At 46.3% G+C, this 27,484-nt stretch overlaps 1 protein-coding gene across 1 annotated transcript; it reads right to left on the reverse strand.

The window, feature by feature from the left end:
• Positions 1 to 337: 337 nt before the first annotated feature.
• On the reverse strand, positions 338 to 27,082 carry LOC149460640 (uncharacterized). Its single transcript, XM_089679405.1, has 2 exons — positions 26,974 to 27,082; positions 338 to 1,759 (listed from the first exon to the last, which is right to left on the reverse strand). The coding sequence occupies exons 1-2, from the start codon at positions 27,080 to 27,082 to the stop codon at positions 753 to 755; spliced, it is 1,116 nt and encodes a 371-aa protein (XP_089535531.1). The 3' UTR covers positions 338 to 752.
• Positions 27,083 to 27,484: the final 402 nt, after the last annotated feature.

Below are 27,484 nucleotides of genomic sequence, written 5' to 3' on the forward strand. Positions count from 1 at the left end.
GTTTGGTAGCCCAGTCCAGCCTTGTGTAGGTCTACCATCTTGTCCCTGACATCCTTGGACAGCTCTTTGGTCTTTGCCATGGTGGAGAGTTTGGAATCTGATGGTTTGATTGCTCCTGTGGACAGGTGTCTTTTATACAGGTAACACAATGAGATTAGCAGCACTCCCTTTAAGAGACTGCTTCTAATCTCAGCTTGTTACCAGTATGAGAGACACCTGGGAATCAAGGGGATCAAATCTTTCTTTCCGTCATGAACATGCAGATCAGTCATCATTTGTTAGATGCATTTCTGCTGAATTTGTTGTTGTATTCTGTCTCTCAGTGTTACACCGAACATTCCATTGTTAGACCGATCATTTCTGTGTGAGGGGCGAACATTCAACATCAGCCGGGGAGCAAATACGCATTTCCTTCACTGTATTCTGCAACCCAATGAAAAGTCAGCCCAGTGCTCTAGGTCAGGATTCCATTTTTATTCTTCTGCTATCAATGGCCGACCCGGTCCCACACTTCATCCATGTCTTTGGGGACCTCTGATCTCCTTATGAACTGTTTCTTCCATGATGAAGATCAGCCATGGAGTATATCTGAGGTGTATATCAGGGTGTGCTTCTTCCCCACATGAGAGCTGGGATGTCCAGCAACATTCACCTAGAAGACATTTCCCGCACTCAAGGCACTAATACACCTCCAGGGTTGTGTGAGATCCCAGATGTACAGGAAGACAGGACTTCAGTGAGGAACATTTCCCTCACTCAGGACAGGAAAGTGGCTTCTCCCCTGTGTGAGATCTCTGATGTTTATGAAGACAGAACATCTCTGAAAAACCTATTCCACACTCAGAACAGGAATACGGCTTCTCCCCCGTGTGAGATCTTTGATGTGTGTGAAGATAGGATTTCCGTGTAAAACATTTCCCGCACTCAGGACAGGAATACGGCTTCTCCCCTGTGTGAGATCTTTGATGTGTGTGAAGATAGGATTTCTGTAAAAAACATTTCCCGCACTCAGGACAGGAATATGGCTTTTCCCCTGTGTGAGATCTCTGATGTGTGTAAAGATTGGACTTCTGTGAAAAACATTTCCGGCACTCAGGACAGGAATATGGCTTGTCCCCCGTGTGAGATCTCTGATGTTCATGAAGACTGAACTTCTGTGAAAAACATTTCCCGCACTCAGGACAAGAATATGGCTTCTCCCCCGTGTGAGATCTTTGATGTGTATGAAGACTGGACTTCTCTGAAAAACATTTTCCACACTCAGGACAGGAATACGGCTTGTCCCCCGTGTGAGATCTCTGATGTTTATGAAGAATGGACTTCTCTGAAAAACATTTCCCACACTCAGAACAGGCATACGGCTTCTCCTCCATGTGAGATCTTTGATGTGTGTTAAGATTGGACTTCACTGAAAAACATTTCCCACACTCAGGACAGGAAAATGGCTTTTCCCCTGTGTGAGATCTCTGATGTGTGTGAAGATAGGATTTCCGTATAAAACATTGCCCACACTCAGAACAGGCATACGGCTTCTCCTCCATGTGAGATCTTTGATGTGTGTGAAGATAGGACTTCTGTGAAAAACATTTCCCACACTCAGGACAGGAATACGGCTTCTCCCCTGTGTGAGATCTTTTATGCACATTAAGATGGAATTTAGAACAGAAACCCTTCCCACACTCAGTACAGGAGAAGCTCTTCCCTGTTGGAAGGCCGGCCCGTTCCCGCACAGTCTGAGGTTCCTCAGGATACGAGGAATCTGATGGTCCATCTACACTGGGTGGTGCCGGATGGACATTGGAGGGAGCCGGGTTTTCTCCTGGACTATACTGTGTGATGTCCTCATCTTCTACTTTCCAGTCTGGAGACAAAGTGAGACAATCCTCGGAGGTTTTCCTCATCTCCCGGCCATGGACTAAAATACAAAGACAAAGAGGATTACTAGACAGGAGCTGATTGGTTCCCCCAAACCAGGACTCCGCCCACATCAGGCAGCTTGGTCTCTGAGGAGCTTACAATTCCACCCTCAAGGGAACTAGGAAATGGCTCCTCTGATCTCCTACCAGGTCATTTCTTTATTCATGGACCTTAGTCAGAGAGTGAGGAAACAACCAGAACTGTCTTTTATAGGAGGGACAGTGATGAGGGGATTATAGGACGAGGGGCCCCACCCCCTCTATCACTCATCGCCATCTTCCCAACACAAGAAGTACTGCACTTCCTTATTTAGTCCATGATTTAGTCATGAAGAACAGCGGGGCTGAGCCCCACCAGAGGTCAGAGAGTGAGGATGGGGGGAGAACAACCAAGATGAAGACTGGACTGATCCTGAAGACCACCATCATTGGGGTATTGACTCCTCCCTCATTATCACTTTCTGTTTAAGGGTCCAAAGTTGGAGGATGTTATCACATTATTATCACCATGTAAAAGTCTGTGCTCCAATCACATCATCCGATATAAAATGTCCAGCTGGGAGGAAATGGGGGAAACAAAAGAGAGTCCATATTATGTGTATATATAGCAGTGGGGGGAGAGCAGAAGTCAGGACTATGTAATGTACAACATAGAGTATATAGTGCAGGGGTCAGGAGTATGTAATGTACAACAGAGTATATAGTGCAGGGGTCAGGAGTATGTAATGTACAACAGAGTATATAGTGCAGGGGTCAGGAGTATGTAATGTACAACATAGAGTATATAGTGCAGGGGTCAGGAGTATGTAATGTACAACATAGAGTATATAGTGCAGGGGTCAGGAGTATGTAATGTACAACATAGAGTATATAGTGCAGAGGTCAGGAGTATGTAATGTACAACATAGAGTATATAGTGCAGGGGTCAGGAGTATGTAATGTACAACATAGAGTATATAGTGCAGGGGTCAAGACTATGTAATGTACAACAGAGAGTATATAGTGCAGGGGTCAGGAGTATGTAATGTACAACATAGAATATATAGTGCAGGGGTCAGGAGTATGGAATGTACAACATAGAGTATATAGTGCAGGGGTCAGGAGTATGTAATGTACAACATAGAGTATATAGTGCAGGGGTCAGGAGTATGTAATGTACAACATAGAGTATATAGTGCAGGGGTCAGGAGTATGTAATGTACAACATAGAATATATAGTGCAGGGGTCAGGAGTATGGAATGTACAACATAGAAAATATAGAGCAGGGATCAGGAGTATGTAATGTACAACAGAGTATATAGTGCAGGGGTCAGGAGTATGTAATGTACAACATAGAGTATATAGTGCAGGGGTCAGGAGTATGTAATGGACAACAAAGAGTATATAGTGCAGGGGTCAGGAGTATGTAATGTACAACATAGAGTATATAGTGCAGGGGTCAGGAGTATGTAATGTACAACATAGAGTATATAGTGCAGGGGTCAGGAGTATGTAATGTACAACATAGAGTATATAGTGAAGGGGTCAGGAGTATGTAATGGACACCATAGAGTATATAGTGCAGGGGTCAGGAGTATGTAATGTACAACATAGAGTATCTAGTGCAGGGGTCAGGAGGATGTAATGTACAACATAGAGTATATAGTGCAGGGGTCAGGAGTATGTAATGTACAACATAGAGTATATAGTGCAGGGGTCAGGAGTATGGAATGTACAACATAGAGTATATAGTGCAGGGATCAGGAGTATGTAATGTACAACACAGTATATAGTGCAGGGGTCAGGAGGATGTAATGTACAAGTTATATAGTATAAGGGTCAGGACTCACAGTATTAGTATTCTGTAATCAGTGAAAGCTTAAATGTTTACTGTAGACAACATGTAGAGGTGAGCTGGGATTAAACCATCAAGAAACAGGTTAGATTGGAGGTTAGCAAATCCATGGACAGAGGGGTGGCTGTGGACGTGGTATACTTGGACAGAGGGATGGCGGTGGATGTAGTACACTTGGACTGAGGGATGATGGTGGACGTGGTACACTTGGACGGAGGGGTGGCTGTGGACGTGGTATACTTGGACAGAGGGGTGGCGGTGGATGAGGTATACTTGGACAAAGGGGTGGCGGTGGATGTGGTATACTTGGACAGAGGGGTGGCGGTGGACGTGGTATACTTGGAAAGGGGGTGGCTGTGGACGTGGCATACTTGGACAGAGGGGTGGCGGTGAGCATGGTATACTTGAACAGAGGGGTGGCGGAGGACGTGGTATACATGGACAGAGGGGTGGCGGTGGACGTGGTATACTTGGACAGAGGGCTGGTGGTGGACATGGTATACTTGGACATAGGGGAGCTGGTGGATGTGGTATACTTGGAAAGAGGGTTGGAAGTGGACGTGGTATACTTGGACAGAGGGGTGGCGGTGGACGTGGTATACTTTGACAGAGGGGTGGCTGTGAACGTGGTATACTTTGACAGAGGGGTGGCTGTGGACGTGGTATACTTGGACAGAGGGGTGGCGGTGGACGTGGTATACTTGGACAGAGGGGTGGCGGTGGACATGGTATACTTGGACAGAGGGGTGGCGGTGGACATAGTATACTTGGACAGAGGAGTGGCGGTGGACGTGGTATACTTGGACAGAGGGGTGGCGGTGGACGTGGTACACTTGGACAGAGGGGTGGCGGTGGACGTGGTACACTTGGACAGAGGGGTGGCGGTGGACGTGGTATACTTGGACAGAGGGGTGGCGGTGGACGTGGTATACTTGGACAGAGGGGTGGCGGTGGACGTGGTATACTTGGACAGAGGGGTGGCGGTGGACGTGGTATACTTGGACAGAGGGGTGGCGGTGGACGTGGTACACTTGGACAGAGGGGTGGCGGTGGACGTGGTACACTTGGACAGAGGGGTGGCGGTGGACGTGGTATACTTGGACAGAGGGGTGGCGGTGGACGTGGTATACTTGGACAGAGGGGTGGCGGTGGACGTGGTATACTTGGACAGAGGGGTGGCGGTGGACGTGGTATACTTGGACAGAGGGGTGGCGGTGGACGTGGTATACTTGGACAGAGGGGTGGCGGTGGACGTGGTATACTTGGACAGAGGGGTGGCGGTGGACGTGGTATACTTGGACACAGTTCCCCACACACGTCTAATGTGTAAGGTAAAGTCTATGGGCTGGAAAAATCTGAATGTAAATGGATAGAAAACTGGCTAAAAGATCGTATTCAGAGAGTAGTGGTTAATGATTCATACACTGAATAGTCTAGGGGTGTCAGTGGGGTACCCCAAGGTTCAGTGTTATTAGTGGGGTACCCCAAGGTTCAGTGTTATTAGTGGGGTACCCCAAGGTTCAGTGTTCTTAGTGGGGTACCCCAAGGTTCAGTGTTATTAGTGGGGTACCCCAAGGTTCAGTGTTATTAGTGGGGGACCCCAAGGTTCAGTGTTATTTGTGGTGTACCCCAGGGTTCAGTGTTATTAGTGGTGTACCCCAAGGTTCAGTGTTATTAGTGGGGTACCCCAAGGTTCAGTGTTATTAGTGGGGTACCCCAAGGTTCAGTGTTATTAGTGGGGTTCCCCAAGGTTCAGTGTTATTTGTGGGGTACCCCAGGGTTCAGTGTTATTAGTGGGGTACCCCAAGGTTCAGTGTTATTAGTGGGGAACCCCAAGCGTCAGTGTTATTAGTGGGGTACCCCAAGGTTCAGTGTTATTAGCGGGATACCCCAACTTTCAGTGTTATTAGCGGGGTACCCCAGGGTTCAGTGTTATTAGCGGGGTACCCCAAGGTTCAGTGTTATTAGCGGGGTACCCCAAGGTTCAGTGTTATTAGTGGGGTACCCCAAGGTTCAGTGTTATTAGTGGGATACCCCAAGGGTCAGTGTTATTAGCGGGGTACCCCAAGGGTCAGTGTTATTAGTGGGGTACCCCAAGGTTCAGTGTTATTAGTGGGGTTCCCCAAGGTTCAGTGTTATTAGTGGGGTTCCCCAAGGTTCAGTGTTATTAGCGGGGTACCCCAAGGTTCAGTGTTATTAGCGGGGTTCCCCAGGGTTCAGTGTTATTAGTGGGGTACCCCAGGGTTCAGTGTTATTAGTGGGGTACCCCAAGGTTCAGTGTTATTAGTGGGATACCCCAGTGTTCAGTGTTATTAGTGGGGTACCCCAAGGTTCAGTGTTATTAGTGGGGTACCCCAGGGTTCAGTGTTATTAGTGGGGTACCCCAGGGTTCAGTGTTATTGGTGGGGTACCCCAAGGTTCAGTGTTATTGGTGGGGTACCCCAGGGTTCAGTGTTATTGGTGGGGTACCCCAAGGTTCAGTGTTATTAGTGGGGTTCCCCAAGGCTCAGTGTTATTAGTGGGATACCCCAAGGTTCAGTGTTATTAGTGGGGTTCCCCAAGGTTCAGTGTTATAAGCAGGGTACCCCAAGGTTTAGTGTTATTAGTGGGGTTCCCCAAGGTTCAGTGTTATTAGTGGGGTACCCCAGGGTTCAGTGTTATTAGTGGGATACCCCAAGGTTCAGTGTTATTAGTGGGGTACCCCAAGGTTCAGTGTTATTAGTGGGGTACCCCAAGGTTCAGGGTTATTAGTGGGGTACCCCAAGGCTTAGTGTTATTGGGGTACCCCAAGGTTCAGTGTTATTAGTGGGGTACCCCAAGGATCAGTGTTATTAGTGGGGTACCCCAAGGTTCAGTGTTATTAGTGGGGTACCCCAAGGTTCAGTGTTATTAGTGGGGTACCCCAGGGTTCAGTGTTATTAGTGGGGTACCCCAGGGTTCAGTGTTATTAGTGGGGTACCCCAAGGTTCAGTGTTATTAGTGGGGTACCCCAGGGTTCAGTGTTATTAGTGGGGTACCCCAAGTTTCAGTGTTATTAGTGGGGTACCCCAGGGTTCAGTGTTGGGACCCTTACTTATTAATATATATATAAACAATATGGGGTGTGAGATTATAAATCCCATTCCAGTCTTTGCAGATGACACCAAGCTGTGCCGGGGAATAACGTCCTTACAGGATGTCTCCAACTTACAAGCCGACCTCAATGGGGGGCTATGGGGCCAATGAGGGCTAATGGTGATAAATGTAAGATTCTGCACTTGGGGGCTAAGAATATGCATCATACATACTAGGGGGGTACAACTGGGGGGGGGGGCAATGGTAGAGAAAGATCTGGGGTGTCAATAGTGGAGAAGGATCTGGGGGGAATCAATCTTGGAGAAGAATCTGGGATGCAATTGTGGAGAGGGATCTTGGGGGGGTCAGTAGTGGAGAAGGATCTGGGGGGGTCAATGGTGGAGAAGGATCTGGGGGGGTCAATGGTGGAGAAGGATCTGGGGGGGTCAATGGTGGAGAAGGATCTGGGGGTTCTAGTAGATCACAAGCAAAATAATGGCAGCAATGCCAAGTTGCGGATTCTAAAGCGAGCAAAATCCTCTCTTGTATTAGGCGAGGTATAGACTCCAGAGACAGAGATATCACCCCCCCCTCCCCCGGTACAAATCATTAGTAAGACCTCATCTGGAATATGCAGTTCAGTTTTGGGCTCCAATTCACAAAAAGAACATTGGGGAACTGGAGGAAGTACAGAGAAGGGCAACCAAACTGATACGAGGCATGGAGGAGATCAGCTATGAGGAGAGGAACTGAATGTATTCTCTACTGAGAAGAGGAGATTAAGGGGGGATATGATCTCCATGTATAATACATAAGGGGGATATGATCTCCATGTATAATACATAAGGGGGGGATATGATCTCCATGTATAATACATAAGGGGGGGATATGATCTCCATGTATAATACATAAGGGGGGATATGATCTCCATGTATAATACATAAGGGGGGATATGATCTCCATGTATAATACATAAGGGGGGATATGATCTCCATGTATAATACATAAGGGGGGGATATGATCTCCATGTATAATACATAAGGGGGATATGATCTCCATGTATAATACATAAGGGGGGGATATGATCTCCATGTATAATACATAAGGGGGGATATGATCACCATGTATAATACATAAGGGGGGGATATGATCTCCATGTATAATACATAAGGGGGATATGATCTCCATGTATAATACATAAGGGGGGATATGATCTCCATGTATAATACATAAGGGGGGATATGATCTCCATGTATAATACATAAGGGGGGGATATGATCTCCATATATAATACATAAGGGGGGATATGATCTCCATGTATAATACATAAGGGGGGGATATGATCACCATGTATAATACATAAGGGGGGGATATGATCACCATGTATAATACATAAGGGGGGATATGATCTTCATGTATAATACATGAGGGGGGATAAGATCTCCATGTATAATACATAAGGGGGGATATGATCACAATGTATAATACATGAGGGGGGATATGATCTCCATGTATAATACATAAGGGGGGATATGATCTCCATGTATAATACATAAGGGGGGATATGATCTCCATGTATAATACATGAGGGGGGATATGATCTCCATGTATAATACATAAGGGGGATATGATCTCCATGTATAATACATAAGGAGGGATATGATCTCCATGTATAATACATAAGGGGGGATATGATCTCCATGTATAATACATAAGGGGGATATGATCTCCATGTATAATACATAAGGGGGATATGATCACCATGTATAATACATAAGGGGGGGATATGATCTCCATGTATAATACATAAGGGGGATATGATCTCCATGTATAATACATAAGGGGGATATGATCTCCATGTATAATACATAAGGGGGGGATATGATCTCCATGTATAATACATAAGGGGGGATATGATCTCCATGTATAATACATAAGGGGGGATATGATCTCCATGTATAATACATAAGGGGGGGATATGATCTCCATGTATAATACATAAGGGGGGATATGATCTCCATGTATAATACATAAGGGGGATATGATCTCCATGTATAATACATAAGGGGGGATATGATCTCCATGTATAATACATAAGGGGGGATATGATCTCCATGTATAATACATAAGGGGGGATATGATCTCCATGTATAATACATAAGGGGGGATATGATCTCCATGTATAATACATAAGGGGGGGATAAGGGGGGATTGCTGTAGGAAAGTCCTGGATTCTTTTGTCTGCAGCACAGAGAAGGAAGATTATCCGAGAGAAATCCAGGAATACAGGACGGGGAACACAGCTCAGGAAAGTGACCAGGGGATTACAGGCTGATATCACCCAGTCCCCGCCCTACTCTGGACCAATCAGTGAGCAGTATGGGTGGAGGAATGGATTTAGTGTTCATGACCCACCTGTGCTGATCTCTGTAGGAGTGTCCTCCTCTATAAATGTCCCCGTTATTCCATCCTCCTCCATAGACTGCTGATCATCCCTCACATACGCCTCTTCTTCTTCTGCTTTCACCTCAAATTCTATATCGATTGGATCTCCACTCTAAATCAAGGAAATGAGAGAAAATATCATCTGTAAAATGTAAGGTCACATAAAATATTTACACATCGTCTCTACAAGTCCATGTTCTAGATTCTCCGTCCCACCAACCTTGTAATAATGAGGGATGGTGTGATCTTCCTGTGTGGAATCCCGGGAATACAGAGGACGGGGACATCTCTCTGGTGGGTTCCTGGTATTAGGTGGCTCCATCATATCCTTGTGTCCTTCTGAAAACTCCTCCATCACTCCATACTCCTCATCCTCCTCTTTATACTCTTCTTTAACATCAATATTATCATCCCCGAGGATTCCACTCTGAAAGATATAATAAAACATTCATTGTAACAAACATGCTGTGTATAAATCACAACTACCAATAATTGTCATCATCTACCTGATGATGGTGAGGGATGGTGTGACCTTCCTGTGTGGAATCCCGGGAATACAGAGGACGGGGACATCTCTCTGGTGGGTTCCCATGACTGGATCCATCTGTAGGAAACACACACACTGACTGAATCCATTGTTTCTATGTGTTTATCAGATGATGGGGGATCTAGGTGGATCCTCCGTACTGCTCTCTCCTTTACAATAAAGTCTCCTCTTACCCGGTGATGTGAGGGGCGGCTGATTGTCCATCATGACGTCCTTGTAGAGATCCTTGTGTCCTTCTAAATACTGATGTGTATCATCATCTGCTGGACATAAAAGATGTCACAGTGACTATGGAGGAAGAGGACAGACAGGACTATGGAGGAAGAGGACGGACACGACTATGGAGGAAGAGGACGGACACGACTATGAAGGAAGAGGACGGACATGACGGGGGGGTTACTGGGTGTAAATAGAACATAACATCTTATTACCGGTTTATGACTGTAGCCTGTGTCTGGTCTGTTTGAGAATCATCCCCCCCATTCATGTGATCATTATCAGTTCCTAATTGGGGTGGAGATGAGTGCTCATTCGGCCATCTCCCTATAAATTTAGATCAGCTTATGGGGGGAGATCAATGATGGGGGGGACACAGTCACTGATGGGGCGAGATCACTGATGGTGGGGCACAGTCACTGATGGGGTGCTGCTTTTGAGTGAGTGCTGCATTGATGGAGTGCTAAGAACATCCTGTATGCGGCTTTGAGGCCTTTTCTTTTTATGGTTGGTACTGTGTAGTTACCTTGTTTTTTGTCTTCCCTGCAGGCCTTCATACAAGGGCTGGACTGGGTGGGTGGAGGGGTAGAATAGGAGTGAATTTTGTATAGAATAGGGACATATAGAGTTACATGCAAAAGTTCCATGTCTGAAAGGTTCCACAGAGTGAATCAGCAATTTCTGACATATCGTGAGGACCAAGTCATCAGTTTGAATGAAATACAAGACTTCTGTTTTTGGTTCTTTGCATGCGTTTTGTTCCTTTCTGTCCTTTTATCTTTCCTTATGTGAGTAAATACATGGGAACGTTTTTTTTGGCAATTGTAATATACGTTTCTCTTGACATTTGCAGAAATATGCTTTGTTTTATGTAAAAATGGAACTTTATTTGATTTTTTTTGGAACCATGGTAAAACTGACTTTTATTTTGATATATTTATAATAAAAGAATTGAAAAAAAAAATTGATGGAGTGCTAAGAAGCAGTTGAACTAAAGCAGAACTCAAGCAGCAGGAAGATACAACAAGAAACTCTCCTGCATGCTGGACAGACTGGGAGCAAACACCCCGGGAAACATCTCTTACAAGTCTGAGTCCCACTCCGTGTACCCTTCATATGTCCCCTCTACTCCTCCTTTTCATATTACTTTCCTACGTTCCCAAAATCTCATTTCTTTACCCCTCTGCTCCACCCCAAAACTTGTACATCTCCCCCTCACTGCTACCATCTCCCTACTACTGCTCTCATCACCTCCTGCTGATACTTCACTCCCCTGCTGACCCAAACACCAGGACTGGAAGGCATGTGCGCTCGTGTACATCCCGCTCCCATGTTACTTTCCTCACCCTCCTTCTCCTAATCTCTGGGGATATCTCCCCAAACCCTGGACCTCCACTATCCCACCCCCACACCAGGCACCCTCCTTCTTCTCCTAACCTCTGGGGATATCTCCCCAAACCCTGGTCCTTCACTATCTCACCCCCACACCAGGTATCCTCCTTCTCCTAACCTCTGGGGATATCACCCCAAACCCTGGTCCTCCACTATCTCACCCCCACACCAGGCATCCTCCTCCTAACCTCTGGGGATATCTCCCCAAACCCTGGTCCTCCACTATCTCACCCCACACCAGGCACCCTCCTTCTCCTAATCGCTGGGGATATCTCCCCAAACCCTGGTCCTCCACTATCTCACCCCCTCACTAGGCACCCTCCTTCTCCTAACCTCTCGGGATATCTCCCCAAACCCTGGTTCTCCACTCTCACTCCAGCACCCTCCTCCTTCTCCTAACCTCTGGGGATAGCTCCCCAATCCCTGGTCCTCCACTAACTCACTCGGCACCCTCCTTCTCCTAGCCTCTGGGGATAGCTCCCCAAACCCTGGTCCTCCACTAACTCACTCGGCACCCTCCTTCTCCTAGCCTCTGGGGATAGCTCCCCAAACCCTGGTCCTCCACTATCTCACCCCCACACCAGGCACCCTCCTTCTCCTTACCTCTGAGGATCTCCCCAAACCCTGGTTCTCCAGTATCTCACCCCCACAGCAAGCATCCTTCTTCTCCTAACCTCTGGGGACATCTCCCCAAACCCTGGTCCTCCAGTATCTCACCCCTGCACCAGGCACCCTCCTTCTCCTTACCTCGGGGGATCTCCCCAAACCCTGGTCCTCCAGTATCTCACCCCAGCACCAGGCATTCTCCTTTTCCTAACCTCTGGGAATATCTCCCCAAACCCTGGTCCTCCAGTATTTCCCCCGCACACCAGGCACCCTCTTTCCTCCAGGAATAGCCGCAATCCCCTCAATTTAATAGGAGTCCCCGTGCTCCCAAAAACCACCCTCCCTTTTTCATGTGCGTTCTGGAATGCCCGCTCTGTCTGTAATAATCTCACCTCTGTCCATGACCTTTTTGTCTCCCGCTCCCTTAACATACTAGCAATTACAGAAACCTGACTCCAAGCAGCAGATTCTGCTTCCCCCGCAGCACTTTCCTATGGAGGCCTCATCTGGACCCACTCACCCAGACCCAGTGGTCAGAAAGGTGGTGGGGTTGGTTTGCTTCTATCACCACTGAGTACCTTTCAAGTCCTCCCTAACCCTCCCTCTCTATCCTTCTCTTCTTTCCAGACTCACTGCATCCGGCTGTTTTCTCCCATTTCTCTGAGGATTGCAGTGATCTATCGGCCTCCTGGACCCGTGTCCCGCTTTCTTGATGATTTCTGCACCTGGACACCCTACTTTCTCTCCTCTGAACTACAAACTATCATTCTCAGAGATTTTACCATCCCTATTAATGTCAACAACCCGGCTACATCCCAACTCTTCAACATTACCTCATCTTTTGCATTAGCACAATGTATACCGTCCTCCACTCACTCTGATGGGAATACATTAGACCTTGTTTTCTCCCATCTTTGCACTCCCTACAACCTCACAAACACCCCCTTTCCTCTCTCTGATCACAATCTCATCACCTTCACAGTCTCCTCGTCTTCAAACACCTATCCCTCCAAGCAGCAAACAATTACCCGCAGAAACCTTCACAACTTGAACCCGGCTCCTTTCCACTCTGCAACTGACCAACTCTATGACAGAATCTCTCCCCTGTCCTGCCCTGACCTGGCCACTGCTGTCTACAACAGTTCACTGTCATCCACACTGGACTCACTTGGTCCTCTAACAACACGAAGCATCAGGCCCCAACCGTTACATCCGTGGCAGACTGACCACACCGCACCGGACATCTTAAACAACATAGTCATGCGCTGGAGCGATTGTGGCGTAAAACCAAATCTCAACAAGCATTCACCCGATATAAATCTGCTTTCTTCACATACAATTCCTCCCTCCATGCTGCCAAACAAGACGACTTTCTCACTCTTATTAATACCTTGTCATCCAGTCCTCGTCGTCTCTTCTCTACTTTTAACTCTCTACATTCTCCACCTCCACCCAGTACCTCACTCACTGCTCATGAGATTGCAAATCATTTCAAAAACAAGATTGATGCAATTCGTAGGGGCATCTCCACTGCACAGACATCCATCCCACTTAGCATACCTTATACTCAACCTCCCTCAACACTTTCCTCTTCTGACCTCACTACTACTGAAGAGGTCACTAAGGTTTTCTCAGAAGCCCATCTCACTACCTGCCCCCTGGATCCTGTCCCCTCACAACTACTACGGTCACCCTCTTCTTCCATCCTATGCTCCCTCACTCACATCTTCAATCTTTCCCTCTCTACTGGTGCCTTCCTCACCCCTCTAAAGCATGCGCACATCACTCCCATACTTAACAAGCCCTCCCTGGACCCCACCAACCTGAACAACTTAAGACCCATCTCCCTGCTGCCATTTACCTCTAAACTCCTAGAACGCTTAGTCTACAATCACCTGAGCTCCCACCTCACCGACAACAACCTTCTTCACCCTTTACAGTCTGGCTTTCACTCACTACACTCCACTGAAACTGCCCTACTAAACCTCACTAATGATCTACTAATTGCTAAAACCAATGGCCACTACTCCGTACTCATCCCAACCAATGGCCACTACTCCGTACTCATCCCAACCAATGGCCACTACTCCATACTAATCCCAACCAATGGCCACTACTCCATACTAATCCCAACCAATGGCCACTACTCCATACTCATCCCAACCAATGGCCACTACTCCGTACTCATCCCAACCAATGGCCACTACTCCGTACTCATCCCAACCAATGGCCACTACTCCGTACTCATCCCAACCAATGGCCACTACTCCGTACTCATCCCAACCAATGGCCACTACTCCGTACTCATCCCAACCAATGGCCGCTACTCCGTACTCATCCCAACCAATGGCCACTACTCCGTACTCATCCCAACCAATGGCCACTACTCCATACTCATCCCAACCAATGGCCACTACTCCGTATTAATCCCAACCAATGGTCGCTATTCCCTTCTCATCCCAACCGATGGTCACTACTCCGTACTCTTCCCAACCAATGACCACTACTCCATACTCATCTCAACCAATGACCACTACTCCATACTCATCCCAGCCAATGGCCACTACTCCATACTCATCCCAGCCAATGGCCACTACTCCGTACTCATCCCAGCCAATGACCACTACTCCATACTCATCCCAGCCAATGGCCACTACTCCATACTCATCCCAACCAATGGCCACTACTCCGTACTCATCCCAGCCAATGGCCACTACTCCGTACTCTTACTACTTAACCTCTCTGCGGCTTTTGATATGGTTGACCACCCCCTCCTCAAAAAACTACACTCTCTTGGCCTCCGAAACTTTGCTCTCTCCTGGTTCTCCTCCTACCTATCGCAGCACTCCTTCAGTGTTACTGATAACTCTGCCTCCTCCTCTTCACTCCTTCTCTCTGTAGGGGTCCCTCAAGGCTCTGTCCTTGGACCCCTTCTCTTCTCCATCTACACCTCCTCCCTTGGTCACTTGATAAACTCCCACGGCTTTAAGTACCATCTCTTTGCTGATGACACACAAATCTATCTTTCTACCCCTTACCTTGCCTCTTCAGTCTCCTCCTCACCTCACCTGTCTCCTCTCGCATTACTAACCTACTGACATATCGGCATGGATGTCACTCCACTTCCTCAAACTCAATCTTTCCAAAACTGAGCTCTTAGTATTCCCCCCAGCCTGTGCCCCTCCCCTGACTTCTCCATCAAGATCAATAATACAACCATCATTCCCTCCCCTCATGCCAGGGTACTAGGTGTAATCCTAGACTCCCATCTGTCCTTTCAGCTCCAAATCCAATCACTGTCCAAATCTTGTAGACTTCACCAAGACAACATCTCCAAGATACGCCCGTTCCTAACCTCGGAAACAACTAAGCAACTTATTCCCTCCCTTGTTATATCTCACCTTGACTATTGTAACTCCCTCCTTATTGGCCAACCTCATCACAGGCTATCCCCTCTTCAGTCTATCATGAATGCTGCTGCCAGACTCATCCACCTTACTAACCGCTCCATATCTGCCATCCCTCTCTGCCAATCCTTCCACTGGCCTCCACTCAGTGTCCTCCACCCCTCTCTGCCAATCCCTCCACTAGCCTCCACCCCTCTCTGCCAATCCCTCCACTGGCCTCCATTCAGTGTCCTCCACCCCTCTCTGCCAATCCCTCCACTGGCTTCCCATTGCCCAATGGATAAAATTCAAAACACTAACAATAACATATAAAGCCATTTATAACTCTGCTCCAAATTACATCACCAATCTTGTCTCTAAATATCACCCAAACCGTACTCTCCACTCCTTGCAAGAACTCCTACTCTCTAGCTCCCTTGTCTCCTTCTCCCATGTTCATCTCCAGGAGTTCTCCAGAGCTTCCCCCATCCTCTGGAACTCTCTACCCCAATTTATCAGACTATCATCTACTCTGCTTACTTTTAGGCGACCTCTGAAAACCGATCTCAGGGAAGCCTATCCTGCCCTTAGCTAATACTGGAATCTTCTACTCTTCCAACCAGTCCATCCCCCACAGTTACTAACTTTTGTACTACTAGCCCCTCCCTCGTAGATTATAAACTCCCAGGATCAGGCCCTCAAATCCCTGTTGTATTGAACTGTATTAATAATATATAATTACTTGCGAGCCACTGAGGTAGAATAAATAAATATATAGGTCAGCAGGCATCTATTCACATCCTCATATAAATGTGTTTTGTAGTAATGTACAGTAAATTGATTGCTTATTGCCACGCCCTAAATGTGAGATATGAATACTTCCAGAAATAATGAACCTTACAAATTAACTTATTACAACTTTAAAATAAATAATAAAATGTGAAAAAAACAAAATAAATATCATAATATCAGTAATTTAAATAAGAAATGAAGTGTCCAAAAAAATCTACATAAATTCAATTAAAGTTGATTAGTCAAACAAGATTGCAGGTGGATTCTTGCTGGAATATAGATACTTCTATGCGCTCACCTTCCATTCAGCCCACTGCTGGGCTAACACAGCTTTGTGATGTTTATCCTTCATGGAGATCTTTAGAGACTCCCTTGGATCCTCCTGATGGTTGATAATGGATGATTGTGGGTCTGTGGGTTAGTTTTTTCTCATGGCAATAAAAAGTGCTCCATCTCCTTGTATTATTCCTCGTTGGTATAGTGGGAAAGAGAAAGATACATGGTGCCTTATCGTTTTTTAAAAGAACAATCTTATTCACAACTACTTCTTATGCATTCACAATTATTCAGTATAAAAAGAGCTGAGTTAAAATCAGTGAAACCGCTAAATGCGTGTGACAGGTCTCCTACGTGGTTGCTCACATAGACTTATATTCGCCGTGAAGTCGGGTTGCTGTGGTGACGTCAGAGCCACATCATGCTCTGAGGAAGAGGCAAGTCCTCGAAAAGCGTCAGCCTATTGGATGTTTACATTCACCATCACGGACTGTTACTCAGTGCGGTGTTGACCCAGCTGTTTTTTTATGACGTGCCTTGACTTTATTGTCGTTTGTGAGTACAACACCTATTTTATTTCTTATTAAACATTTTTTATGGTAATGCACTAGGCCTGTGCGCCCTCTCTTTGTTCTTTCCTCATTCAGTATATTTGGATTCCCCCGGTCTGTTGAGGGCAACAAGGTGTGCATGTTCCAGGACATTCTTAATGTGGTTGCAGCCTGCATCGAGTCTATCCCCAAGCGCAGGAGCATTTGTGTTTGCTGGTTCATTATTCCCCTCCCAAACGCGATGCGCCACATGGACATGTGGCTTCATCCGGGGGATGTGATCACAGGGACCACATGTCCCTGTGGCGCAACGCATTGGGGAGAGGCTTTGACGTCACCACAGCAACCTGACTTCACAGCGAGTATAAGTCTATGTGACGAGTGTGAGCAACCACGCAGGAGACCTGTCACACGCATTTAGCGGTTTCACTGATTTTAACTCAGGGCTTTTTATACTGAATACTTGTGAGTGCATACGAAGTAGTTGTGAATAAAATTGTTCTTTTAACAAACGATAAGGCACCATGTATCTTTCTCTTTCCCACTATACCAACGAGGAATAATACAAGGAGATGGAGCACTTTTTATTGCCATGAGAAAAAACTAACCCACAGACCCTCAATCATCCATTATCAACCATCAGGAGTATCCAAGGGAGTCTCTAAAGATCTCCATGAAGGATAAACATCACAAAGCTGTGTTAGCTCAGCAGTGGGCTGAATGGAAGGTGAGCGCATAGAAGTATCTATATTCCAGCAAGAATCCACCTGCAATCTTGTTTGTATTGATCTGTATTGTTGCTGTATTGTCTCCCTCCATTATGTAAAGCGCTGAGAAAACTGTTGGTGCGATATAAATCCTGTATAATAATAATTAACTCCTTTACTGCCACGTCCACCAACCTCTCCGATCTCCTTCAGACCGCATGGAGCTTCTTATCTTTATTCCAGATCACTTCCTGTCTGTTCCTGACATCACTTCCTGTCTGTTCCTGACATCACTTCCTGTTCATATTCCATAGAGAAGTCCTGTCTGGGTAGTAGAAATGAGATCACCATCTTGTGGAGTTCAGAGGAACTGCAGCCCTGAGAAATGTTCCCTAATCACCATTCCTGCATTGTATTACCTTACAGAGATACCAGGGAAGTTCAAAAACAACTAAAAAATGTAAGAAACAATAAACCTAACTCTTATGCAACCAACTGTTTAAAAAAGATATTTTACTTACAGATAGAAAAGTCTTAAAGACGCAGAACACAAGATAAAAACAAAATGCATAATAAAACAGAGACCTCTAAAATCTGACACACTACCCATAATGTCCCTCCTTCATATCAGAGAGAGACAGGCTACCCATAATGTCCCTCCTTCATATCAGAGAGAGACAGACTACCCATAATGTCCCGTCCTTCATGACAGAGAGAAAGACTACCCAGAATGTCCCATCCTTCATATCAGAGAACGATACAGACTACCCAGAATGTCCCGTCCTTCATATCAGAGAGAGACAGACTACCCAGAATGTCCAATCCTTCCTATCAAAGAGAGACAGACTACCCAGAATGTCCCGTCCTTCATATCAGAGAGAGAAAGACTACCCAGAATGTCCCATCCTTCATATCAGAGAGAGACAGACTACCCAGAATGTCCCGTCCTTCATATCAGAGAGAGACAGACTACCCAGAATGTCCCGTCCTTCATATCAGAGAGAGACAGACTACCCAGAATGTCCCGTCCTTCATATCAGAGAGAGACAGACTACCCAGAATGTCCCGTCCTTCATATCAGGGAGAGAGAGACAGACTACCCAGAATGTTCCATCCTCCATATCAGAGACAGACAGACTACCCAGAATGTCCCATCCTTCATATCAGAGAGAGACAGACTACCCAGAATGTCCCATCCTTCATATCAGGGAGAGAGAGACAGACTACACAGAATGTTCCATCCTCCATATCAGAAACAGACAGACTACCCAGAATGTCCCGTCCTTCATATCAAAGACCAAGACAGACTACCCAGAATGTCCCATCCTTCATATCAGAGAGAGACAGACTACCCAGAATGTCCCGTCCTTCATATCAGAGAGAGACAGACTACCCAGAATGTCCTGTCCTTCATATCAGAGAGAGACAAAATACCCAGAATGTCCCGTCCTTCATATCAAAGACCGAGACAGACTACCCAGAATGTCCCGTCCTTCATATCAAAGACCAAGACAGACTACCCAGAATGTCCCGTCCTTCATATCAAACAGAGAGAGACAGACTACCCAGAATGTCCCGTCCTTCATATCAGAGAGAGACAGACTACCCAGAATGGCCGGTCCTTCATATCAGAGAGAGAGAGACTACCCAGAATGTCCAGTCCTTCATATCAGGGAGAGACAGACTACCCAGAATGGCCGGTCCTTCATATCAGAGAGAGAGAGACTACCCAGAATGTCCAATCCTTCATATCAGAGAGAGACAGACTACCCAGAATGTCCCGTCCTTCATATCAGAGACCTAGACAGACTACCCAGCATTCATATCAGAGACCTAGACAGACTACCCAGCATGTCCCATCCTTCATATCATAGACCGAGACACACTACCCAGAATGTCCCGTCCTTCATATCAAAGACCAAGACAGACTACCCAGAATGTCCCGTCCTTCATATCAAACAGAGAGAGACAGACTACCCAGAATGTCCCGTCCTTCATATCAGAGAGAGACAGACTACCCAGAATGGCCGGTCCTTCATATCAGAGAGAGAGAGACTACCCAGAATGTCCAGTCCTTCATATCAGGGAGAGACAGACTACCCAGAATGGCCGGTCCTTCATATCAGAGAGAGAGAGACTACCCAGAATGTCCAATCCTTCATATCAGAGAGAGACAGACTACCCAGAATGTCCCGTCCTTCATATCAGAGACCTAGACAGACTACCCAGCATTCATATCAGAGACCTAGACAGACTACCCAGCATGTCCCATCCTTCATATCATAGACCGAGACACACTACCCAGCATGTCCCGTCCTTCATATCAGAGATAGAGACAAACTACCCAGAATGTCCCGTCCTTCATATCAGAGACCGAGACAGACTACCCAGAATGTCCCATCCTTCATATCAGAGAGAGACAGACTACCCAGAATGTCTCATCCTTCATATCAGAGACCAAGACAGACTACCCAGAATGTCCCGTCCTTCATATCAGAGAGAGACAGACTACTCAGAATGTCCCGTCCTTCATATCAGAGAGAGAGACAGACTACCCAGAATGTCCCGTCCTTCATATCAGAGAGAGAGACAGACTACCCAGAATGTCCCGTCCTTCATATCAGAGACCGAGACAGACTACCCAGAATATCCGGTCCTTCATATCAGAGATAGACAGACTACCCAGAATGTCCCATCCTTCATATCAGAGACCAAGACAGACTACCCAGAATGTCCCGTCCTTCATATCAGAGCGAGAGACAGACTACCCAGAATTTCCTGTCCTTCATATCAGAGACCAAGAAAGACTACCCAGAATGTCCCATCCTTCCTATCAGAGAGAGACAGACTACCCAGAATGTCCCATCCTTCATATCAGAGAGAAACAGACTACCCAGAATGTCCCATCCTTCATATCAGAGACTGAGACAGACTACCCAAAATCTCCCTTCCTTCAAATCAGAGACCGAGACAGACTACCCAGAATATCCGGTCCTTCATATCAGAGATAGACAGACTACCCAGAATGTCCCGTCCTTCATATCAGAGAGAGACAGACTACCCAAAATCTCCCTTCCTTCATATCAGAGACCGAGACAGACTACCCAGAATGTCCTGTCCTTCATATCAGAGAGAGACAGACTACCCAGAATGTCCTGTCCTTTATATCAGAGAGAGACAGACTACCCAGAATGTCCTCATCTTCATATCAGAGAACGAGACAGACTACCAAGAATGTCCCATCCTTCATATCTGAGACCGAGACAGACTACCCAGAATCTCCCATCCTTCCTATCAGAGAGAGACAGACTACCCAGAATGTCCCATCCTTCCTATCAGAGAGAGACAGACTACCCAGAATGCCCCATCCTTCATATCAGAGACCGAGACAGACTACACAGAATGTCCCATCCTTCATATCAGACAGCCAGCCAGCTCTTGAAGGCTGGTAGGAAAGAACCCTAAGAGTATTTAAGGGCTTGACTAGAAGAGGAGAAAGTGCCAAGACACCTCCACAGGGGTAAGCAGAGAGAAGAAATATGGCGCAACCCATATGGTGCACAAAACACCAGCAGGTCATAAGGATGCACAGGGACCCATGTGCCTAAACACCCATCGGTGCCTCTAAGCAAAACTGCCGTCATCTAATCATGGAGCTTGGTCCAACAAAGCATCCTCAGCTGAGGAGAGGGGAAGGGGCAAGGGATCCTAGATTGTCTACCTGATTAGGAACAGGAGCAAGGGAAGGAGTCTGGAGGAACTGCACATCGCTCATCAAATGAGAACTTAAGCTCCAGTGACAAGGTCCCACAAGGGTCTCCAGGCAGACCCCCTTCCTGCTGGGGGGGCTAGCAGCAGGACCCAAGCATGATCTTCTTGCTGACAATGTGGAGAGCACAGGGCCATCCAGCAATTAAATCTTCCTGCCAGGTGGGAAATCAACAGCTTTCAGGTACTGAATCAGAAGAGAACCAGACGGTAAATTCTTATCTCCAAGGAGGACAGCATAGTGAAACGTAACACTCTCAGTGTAGTACAGCATAGGGACTAGGCCACTAGACCTGCCACAGGGAAAACTCCCAGACCTTTCCATAGGGGAAGACTCTTCAACACGTGAGGGATTTCCAGTGGAGCTCAGGTCAGAGTACCAAGTCATGGAGGGGATGCTTGATGAGACAGGAACTGTTCTCAGGAAACAGATTGGAGCCCCAAGACTTTCATGGTGAAGGGAAGAAATACCCCTTTCATACAAAAAGGGAGACAGGTAATATCTGGAAGTACTTGGTCTAGAGAGACCATTTGGATGTTTTGCCCCAAGTTCAGGCTCCCAGGCATGAGGGATTGATGACAAGCACTGAGTTACAATTGAAAAAGGGAGTCTAAATTATGAGAGTAATCCCTTGGCACCCTACACACCCTGAAAGATGAGGGAGGGAGAATGATCCTGACTTATAAGGGGAGGAATTAAAACCCTAAAGCACAGGTGTCAAACTGATGACCCTCCAACTGTTGCCAAACTTCAAGTCCCATGAGACATTGCAAGATTGACAGTTACAAGCATGACTCCCAAAGGCAGAGGCATGATGGGACATAAAAAACCCAAGGCCTGGAACAAAAGGCTGATTCTCCAGATGATGGGTAGTACATCTATAAGGTTTGAAACAACCCTGGTAAATCTGTGTCCACTTCAGGAGACTGCAATGACCCCAACCAGAGGTAGATTGTTGGAACTCTCAGAGACAGTGACAAGGTCAACATGGCCAGCATGAATAGAAGTTTTAGGCCAATCACAGACATAATCTGCAGGGGACCATGTGGAGCCTTTGAGGGCATAAAGTGCCCCGATATCTGAGCAAAAACAGCCAGAAAGTACAAAGTGGAGACTGAGGTCCCTGTAGACACGGGGGATACCTTGGCCACACACGAGAGAGCTTTGGTAGACTTCAATAATGATGATCCAGTGACAATAGGGGTCCAAGGTTCTGAATTACAGGTGTCAATTCCTTCTGAGAAAACTAAGGTAAATGCGCACAGAAGCACTCTAGGACTATAAGCCGAGTTCATCCTTGGCAGTGGGACAGTCCTGGCTGTCTAAGTGAAGACATGTTGTGTTTGTACAGTGGTAATTCAACTAGGCCCAATGTGAGACAAGGTTTTAGGTCTCATAAACCCAGGCAACTCCGGCTCAGGGTTTCAGGTGGTCGAGGGTGACCAAGTCAGTGTAGGAAGGGAAATCCACGTGATGCTTCAAGATCAATGGCAGAATGATGCTTCCTCCAAGCTGAATAGAGAGAAAGAGCTCAACCCAATGAATGCCATCAGCACTCAATTCCTTGGCCTTAACTCTTACCCTGTTAAAAAGTGGCGGGAAATTTAAAATGGTGGCCATGAGGTAGCTCCCAGTGCTTCATCACAACTGGCTCTGCTCACTAAGTGATTCTTCAAAGACAGGATCAGACCTGTGACCGCAGCACAACTCTGGACCCAAAAGCACTCCTCAGCTAACTAACACAGTACACCCTGGCCTGGAGAGCACCACAATGAAAAGCCCAGTGCCCGAAGGTTACATTCCAGGCTAGTCTCACATGTACAGTCCAGGAGGGTCCAGCCTCAAAAGCTAGTGCTGAGAAAACACTGATCACGATAGCTGATCAAGATCATCTGAGTTCTCCAAAGAACCTTGATAGATTGATGTCACCAAGGAACCTTGAATGAGTTCACAAAGAAAACCTTGATTGATGTCACCAAGAAACCTTGATTGATGTTACCAAGGAACCTAGAGTGAGGTCACCAAGGAACCTTGATTGATGTCACCAAGAAAACTTGATTGATTGAAGTCACTAAGGAATCTTGATTAAGGTGAGCAAGAAATCTTGATTGATGTCACCAAGTAACCTTGATTGAGATCGCAAAGAAAACCTTGAATGATGTCTCCAAGAAACCTTGATTGAGGTTGCAAAGAAAACCTTGATTGATGTTACCAAGGAACCTAGAGTGAGGCCACCAAGGAACCTTGATTGGTGTCACCAAGAAAACTTGATTGATTGAAGTCACCAGGGAAACTTGATTAAGGTCAGCAATAATTCTTAATTGAGGTCACCAAGAAACCTTGATTGATTGATTGATGTCACCAAGGAACCTTGATTGAGGTCACCATAGAACCTTGATTGGTGTCACCAACAAAACTTGATTGATTGAGGTCACCAAGGAACCTTGATTGATGTCACCAAAGATCCTTGATTGATTGATGTCACCAAGGAACCTTGATTGATGTCACCAAGAAACTTTGATTGATGTCACCAAGACAAAATCCCCATCAGTGTAGCAAAAATCTTCACTGACACATCACCAAAAAGAAAATTTGACAAAGTTAGAAAGCTAGCAAAAAAATAAATAGACTTTTTTCTTCAGAGCTGAAGCATCCAACCACCTAAGTTAATAGCAAAAAACAGAAGCTTGGTGGGAGCAGAAGGGGTTACACAGGGACTGGCTTATAGGTTTTCTGTTTGCTTGTGTCCAATCCTATTGTAACTCAGTTCCTGGGTATTTGGTGCAAGCCCTGCAGCCCATTGAAGACACTGGGAATTTTGGAGACATCAAGCCATGAACAACGCCACGGACTCTTGCTTCACAGAGGTATGCCTGGGCAGCCACACTACTATAGTTAGAGCTAGGGGAAAGATGTTCATATTGAACTGTACAGTATAACTGTACATGTATGTTGTACAGAAAGGTAAGACCCTAGTTGGAATTTCTTCACACTGACAGCATGGTCATCAGAAGGAAAGGCTATCATGACTTTGTCGCTGTTAGAGATGATTTTTTGAAGTCTGAGGTTTGCGGTGGCAAGCATGTTCTGGGTTCTGGTAAGAAGGTCAAAAGCTTCTTCTTCATTGGGCAGAGATTTGAGTCCATCTTCTACATGGAAATTCCTTTCAACGAACTGTCTTGCATCAGATCCAAATTCTTTCTCACCTTCTTGATCTGTTTTCCTCAGTCCATAAATTGCTACTGCAGGAGAAGGACTGTTACCAAAAACATGTACCTTCATTCGATAGTCTATGACTTCATCGTTGACATCATTATTGCGGTACCATCAGAACCTGAGGAAGTTTCTGTAGTCTTCACGGACAATGAAACAATGGAACATCTGCTGAATGTCAGCCATAACAGCAATTGCAATATACACCAAGCTAGTGCGGCGCTATATAAACCCATATAATGGCGAGAACAGGTCACACATATAATGATAGTATTAATAACACACACTAAACAATAGGTAAGTGCTACTAAGGACACACTCCCCCTCCATGATCCTCAGCTGAGGGATCATATGTGAGTGCAAGAAACAGTGTGTGAATCCCCTTCGGGATCAGGTGACACAGTGAACCATGCAAAAACTTTACTGGACTACTACACACTATCCCTATAGAAGATGTGGATGCTGTAGTATAAATAGTCCACATGAATGGCATCACTTCACATACACATGCAGGTGGAATTCTTGTGCTTGTGCTGGTGTAGTGCCAATCCTCACAGGTTGGGGTGCCCCCTCACCTTCCTGCCCAGGCCCTACAGGACCAATGAGCCTTATGAATCACTCCACACACGATCCTCCCCGTCCTGGGTAGTCTTCTTAGTGATGATGAGAAGCAACTACAAGACCACTGGCTCTCCTACCTAAGACCTCTGTAGTGCCAGAACATGTGCTTAGAGTACAAGGCAGAGCATCTCCAGTTATGTTCAACAGTTCACAAAACTGTGTTCTTGCAAGAGATCTGTTACTCTGATCCTCCAGAATAGTACACAGTCTTATGGCCTTTTCAGGTTGACCTTTGGGGTATACACGGACCAAGCATATCTTTGCACAGGAGTTGTCACAGAATCCTTCTCTGCAGACCTCTGTACATGTAGAGAACACTGGGATGGTAGGTGCTGCTTGATCTGGGCGCTCCCCGCCTTGCCTTGCCTCAGGAAGATTGTTTGTGAGCGTAGTAGAGTTGTGCGAATATTGATGAAGATCTCGCACATGGTCATCACTGTCATGCACACTCTATACATTTGATGATCGCTTTACAGTCCTTTGCAAAGTGTTCTGTGGAGGCACAGCATTTGTAGCAAAACCCAAATTTCTTCAAAAGTTCCTTACATTCTTGGAGGGTTTTCTTTCTGAAGCCGATACAATTCTTAAGTGGATGTGGTTTGTTATGTATTGGACATTGGCGATTTGGGTCCTCAATTCTCTTGCTTTGATCAGTCTTTTCAAGAACTGTAGCAGGTGCAGGTAGAACATTAGTCCATATGGTAGCTTTAGAACAATAGATTTGATGCCATGAGAGGTGTCAAGGTAACTGAGACCAGGTAAGTTGATGTCAGCCTTAACAAGTTGAAGCTCTAATAGAACATCGCTGATTTCTTGAAACTTTAGATCGTCGTTAGCAGCAATCCTTGGGAAGCTTTGCAACCTTTTGAATAAAGCATCTTCAATGGCCTCTGGGCTGCCAAAGGTCTGTTCAAGTCTGCCCCAAGCAGCACTAAGGCCTGCAGCAGGGTTGTCAGTATGAACTGCTTTGAGTCTCTTGATGCATTCAGTGGACTGTGGACCTAGCCATCTGATGAGTAGATCTAATTCCTCTGTGGCATTGATGTCTAGGTCACTCATTGTGGCCTTAAAAGTGGATTTCCAGCCTCTGTAATTCTCAGGCTTGTCATTAAACTTGGTGAGGCCGGTCTTAACAAGCCCTCTGCAGAGCATGTATGTAGCAAGCTGTGACATATCCGTGTTTTCAGATTTTGGGTGCATGACTGCAGGAGGAACAGAGTTGGTTGTGACGGTTGGTGGACTTACGTGAAGTGACTTGGGAACATATGTTGCTGCTAAGGCATTCAATGCCAGAGCTGGCTTAGAGTCCATTGGCATGTTAGTTTGTAGAGTGGTGCGTTTGCTGGGAGGTCAAAGTATGATGGACGGTCTGTTAAATACACACCAGTGTCTGCGGCTGGCTGAGATGCAGCAGTCTGATGTATTGGAGGATACTGTATAAGGGCAAATCATCCTGAGGTACAGGAGGTGCAGAGAAGACACTTTGATGGAGTACTTTGGCTGCTGTGACAGGAAGTTGACGTTCTGGAGAGATGTGTGAAGAATCTGAGACATAAGATACAACTGAGTGTCTGGAACTGTTGTCTCTTGTTTTTACTAGCGGCTTGTTCTAAGACCCAGAACCTTGCCATGGCTCTGGCTGCTCACATTGTTTTTCTAAAACTTCAATTTCTGCCTTTTGGTGGGTGGCTTTAGCGTCTCTCTCTGCTGCCTGAGCCTCCATTCCTGCTTTCGTATGTGCGGCCTGAGCCTCCATTTGTGAGGCCTGAGCCTCCATTTCTGCTTTCTTATGTGTGGCCTGAGCCTCCATTTCTGCGGCCTGAACCTCCATTTCTGCTTTCTTATGTGCGGCCTGAGCCTCCATTTGTGAGGTCTGAGCTTCCATTTGTGAGGCCTGAGGCTCCATTTCTGCGGCCTGAGCCTCCATTTCTGCTTTCTTATGTGCAGCCTGAGCCTCCATTTGTGAGGTCTGAGCTTCCATTTGTGAGGCCTGAGGCTCCATTTCTGCAGCCTGAACTTCCATTTCTGCTTTCTTATGTGCGGCCTGAGCCTCCATTTGTGAGGTCTGAGCTTCCATTTCTGCGGCCTGAGCTTCCATTTCTGCTTTCTTTTGTGCGGCCTGAGCCTCCATTTCTGCAGCCTGAGCTTCCATTTCTGC

This window comes from Staurois parvus, unplaced genomic scaffold (assembly GCF_062004578.1).
Source record: "Staurois parvus isolate SC_StPar_1 unplaced genomic scaffold, SC_StPar_1.0 ptg000223l, whole genome shotgun sequence".
NCBI classification, from domain to species: domain Eukaryota; kingdom Metazoa; phylum Chordata; class Amphibia; order Anura; family Ranidae; genus Staurois; species Staurois parvus.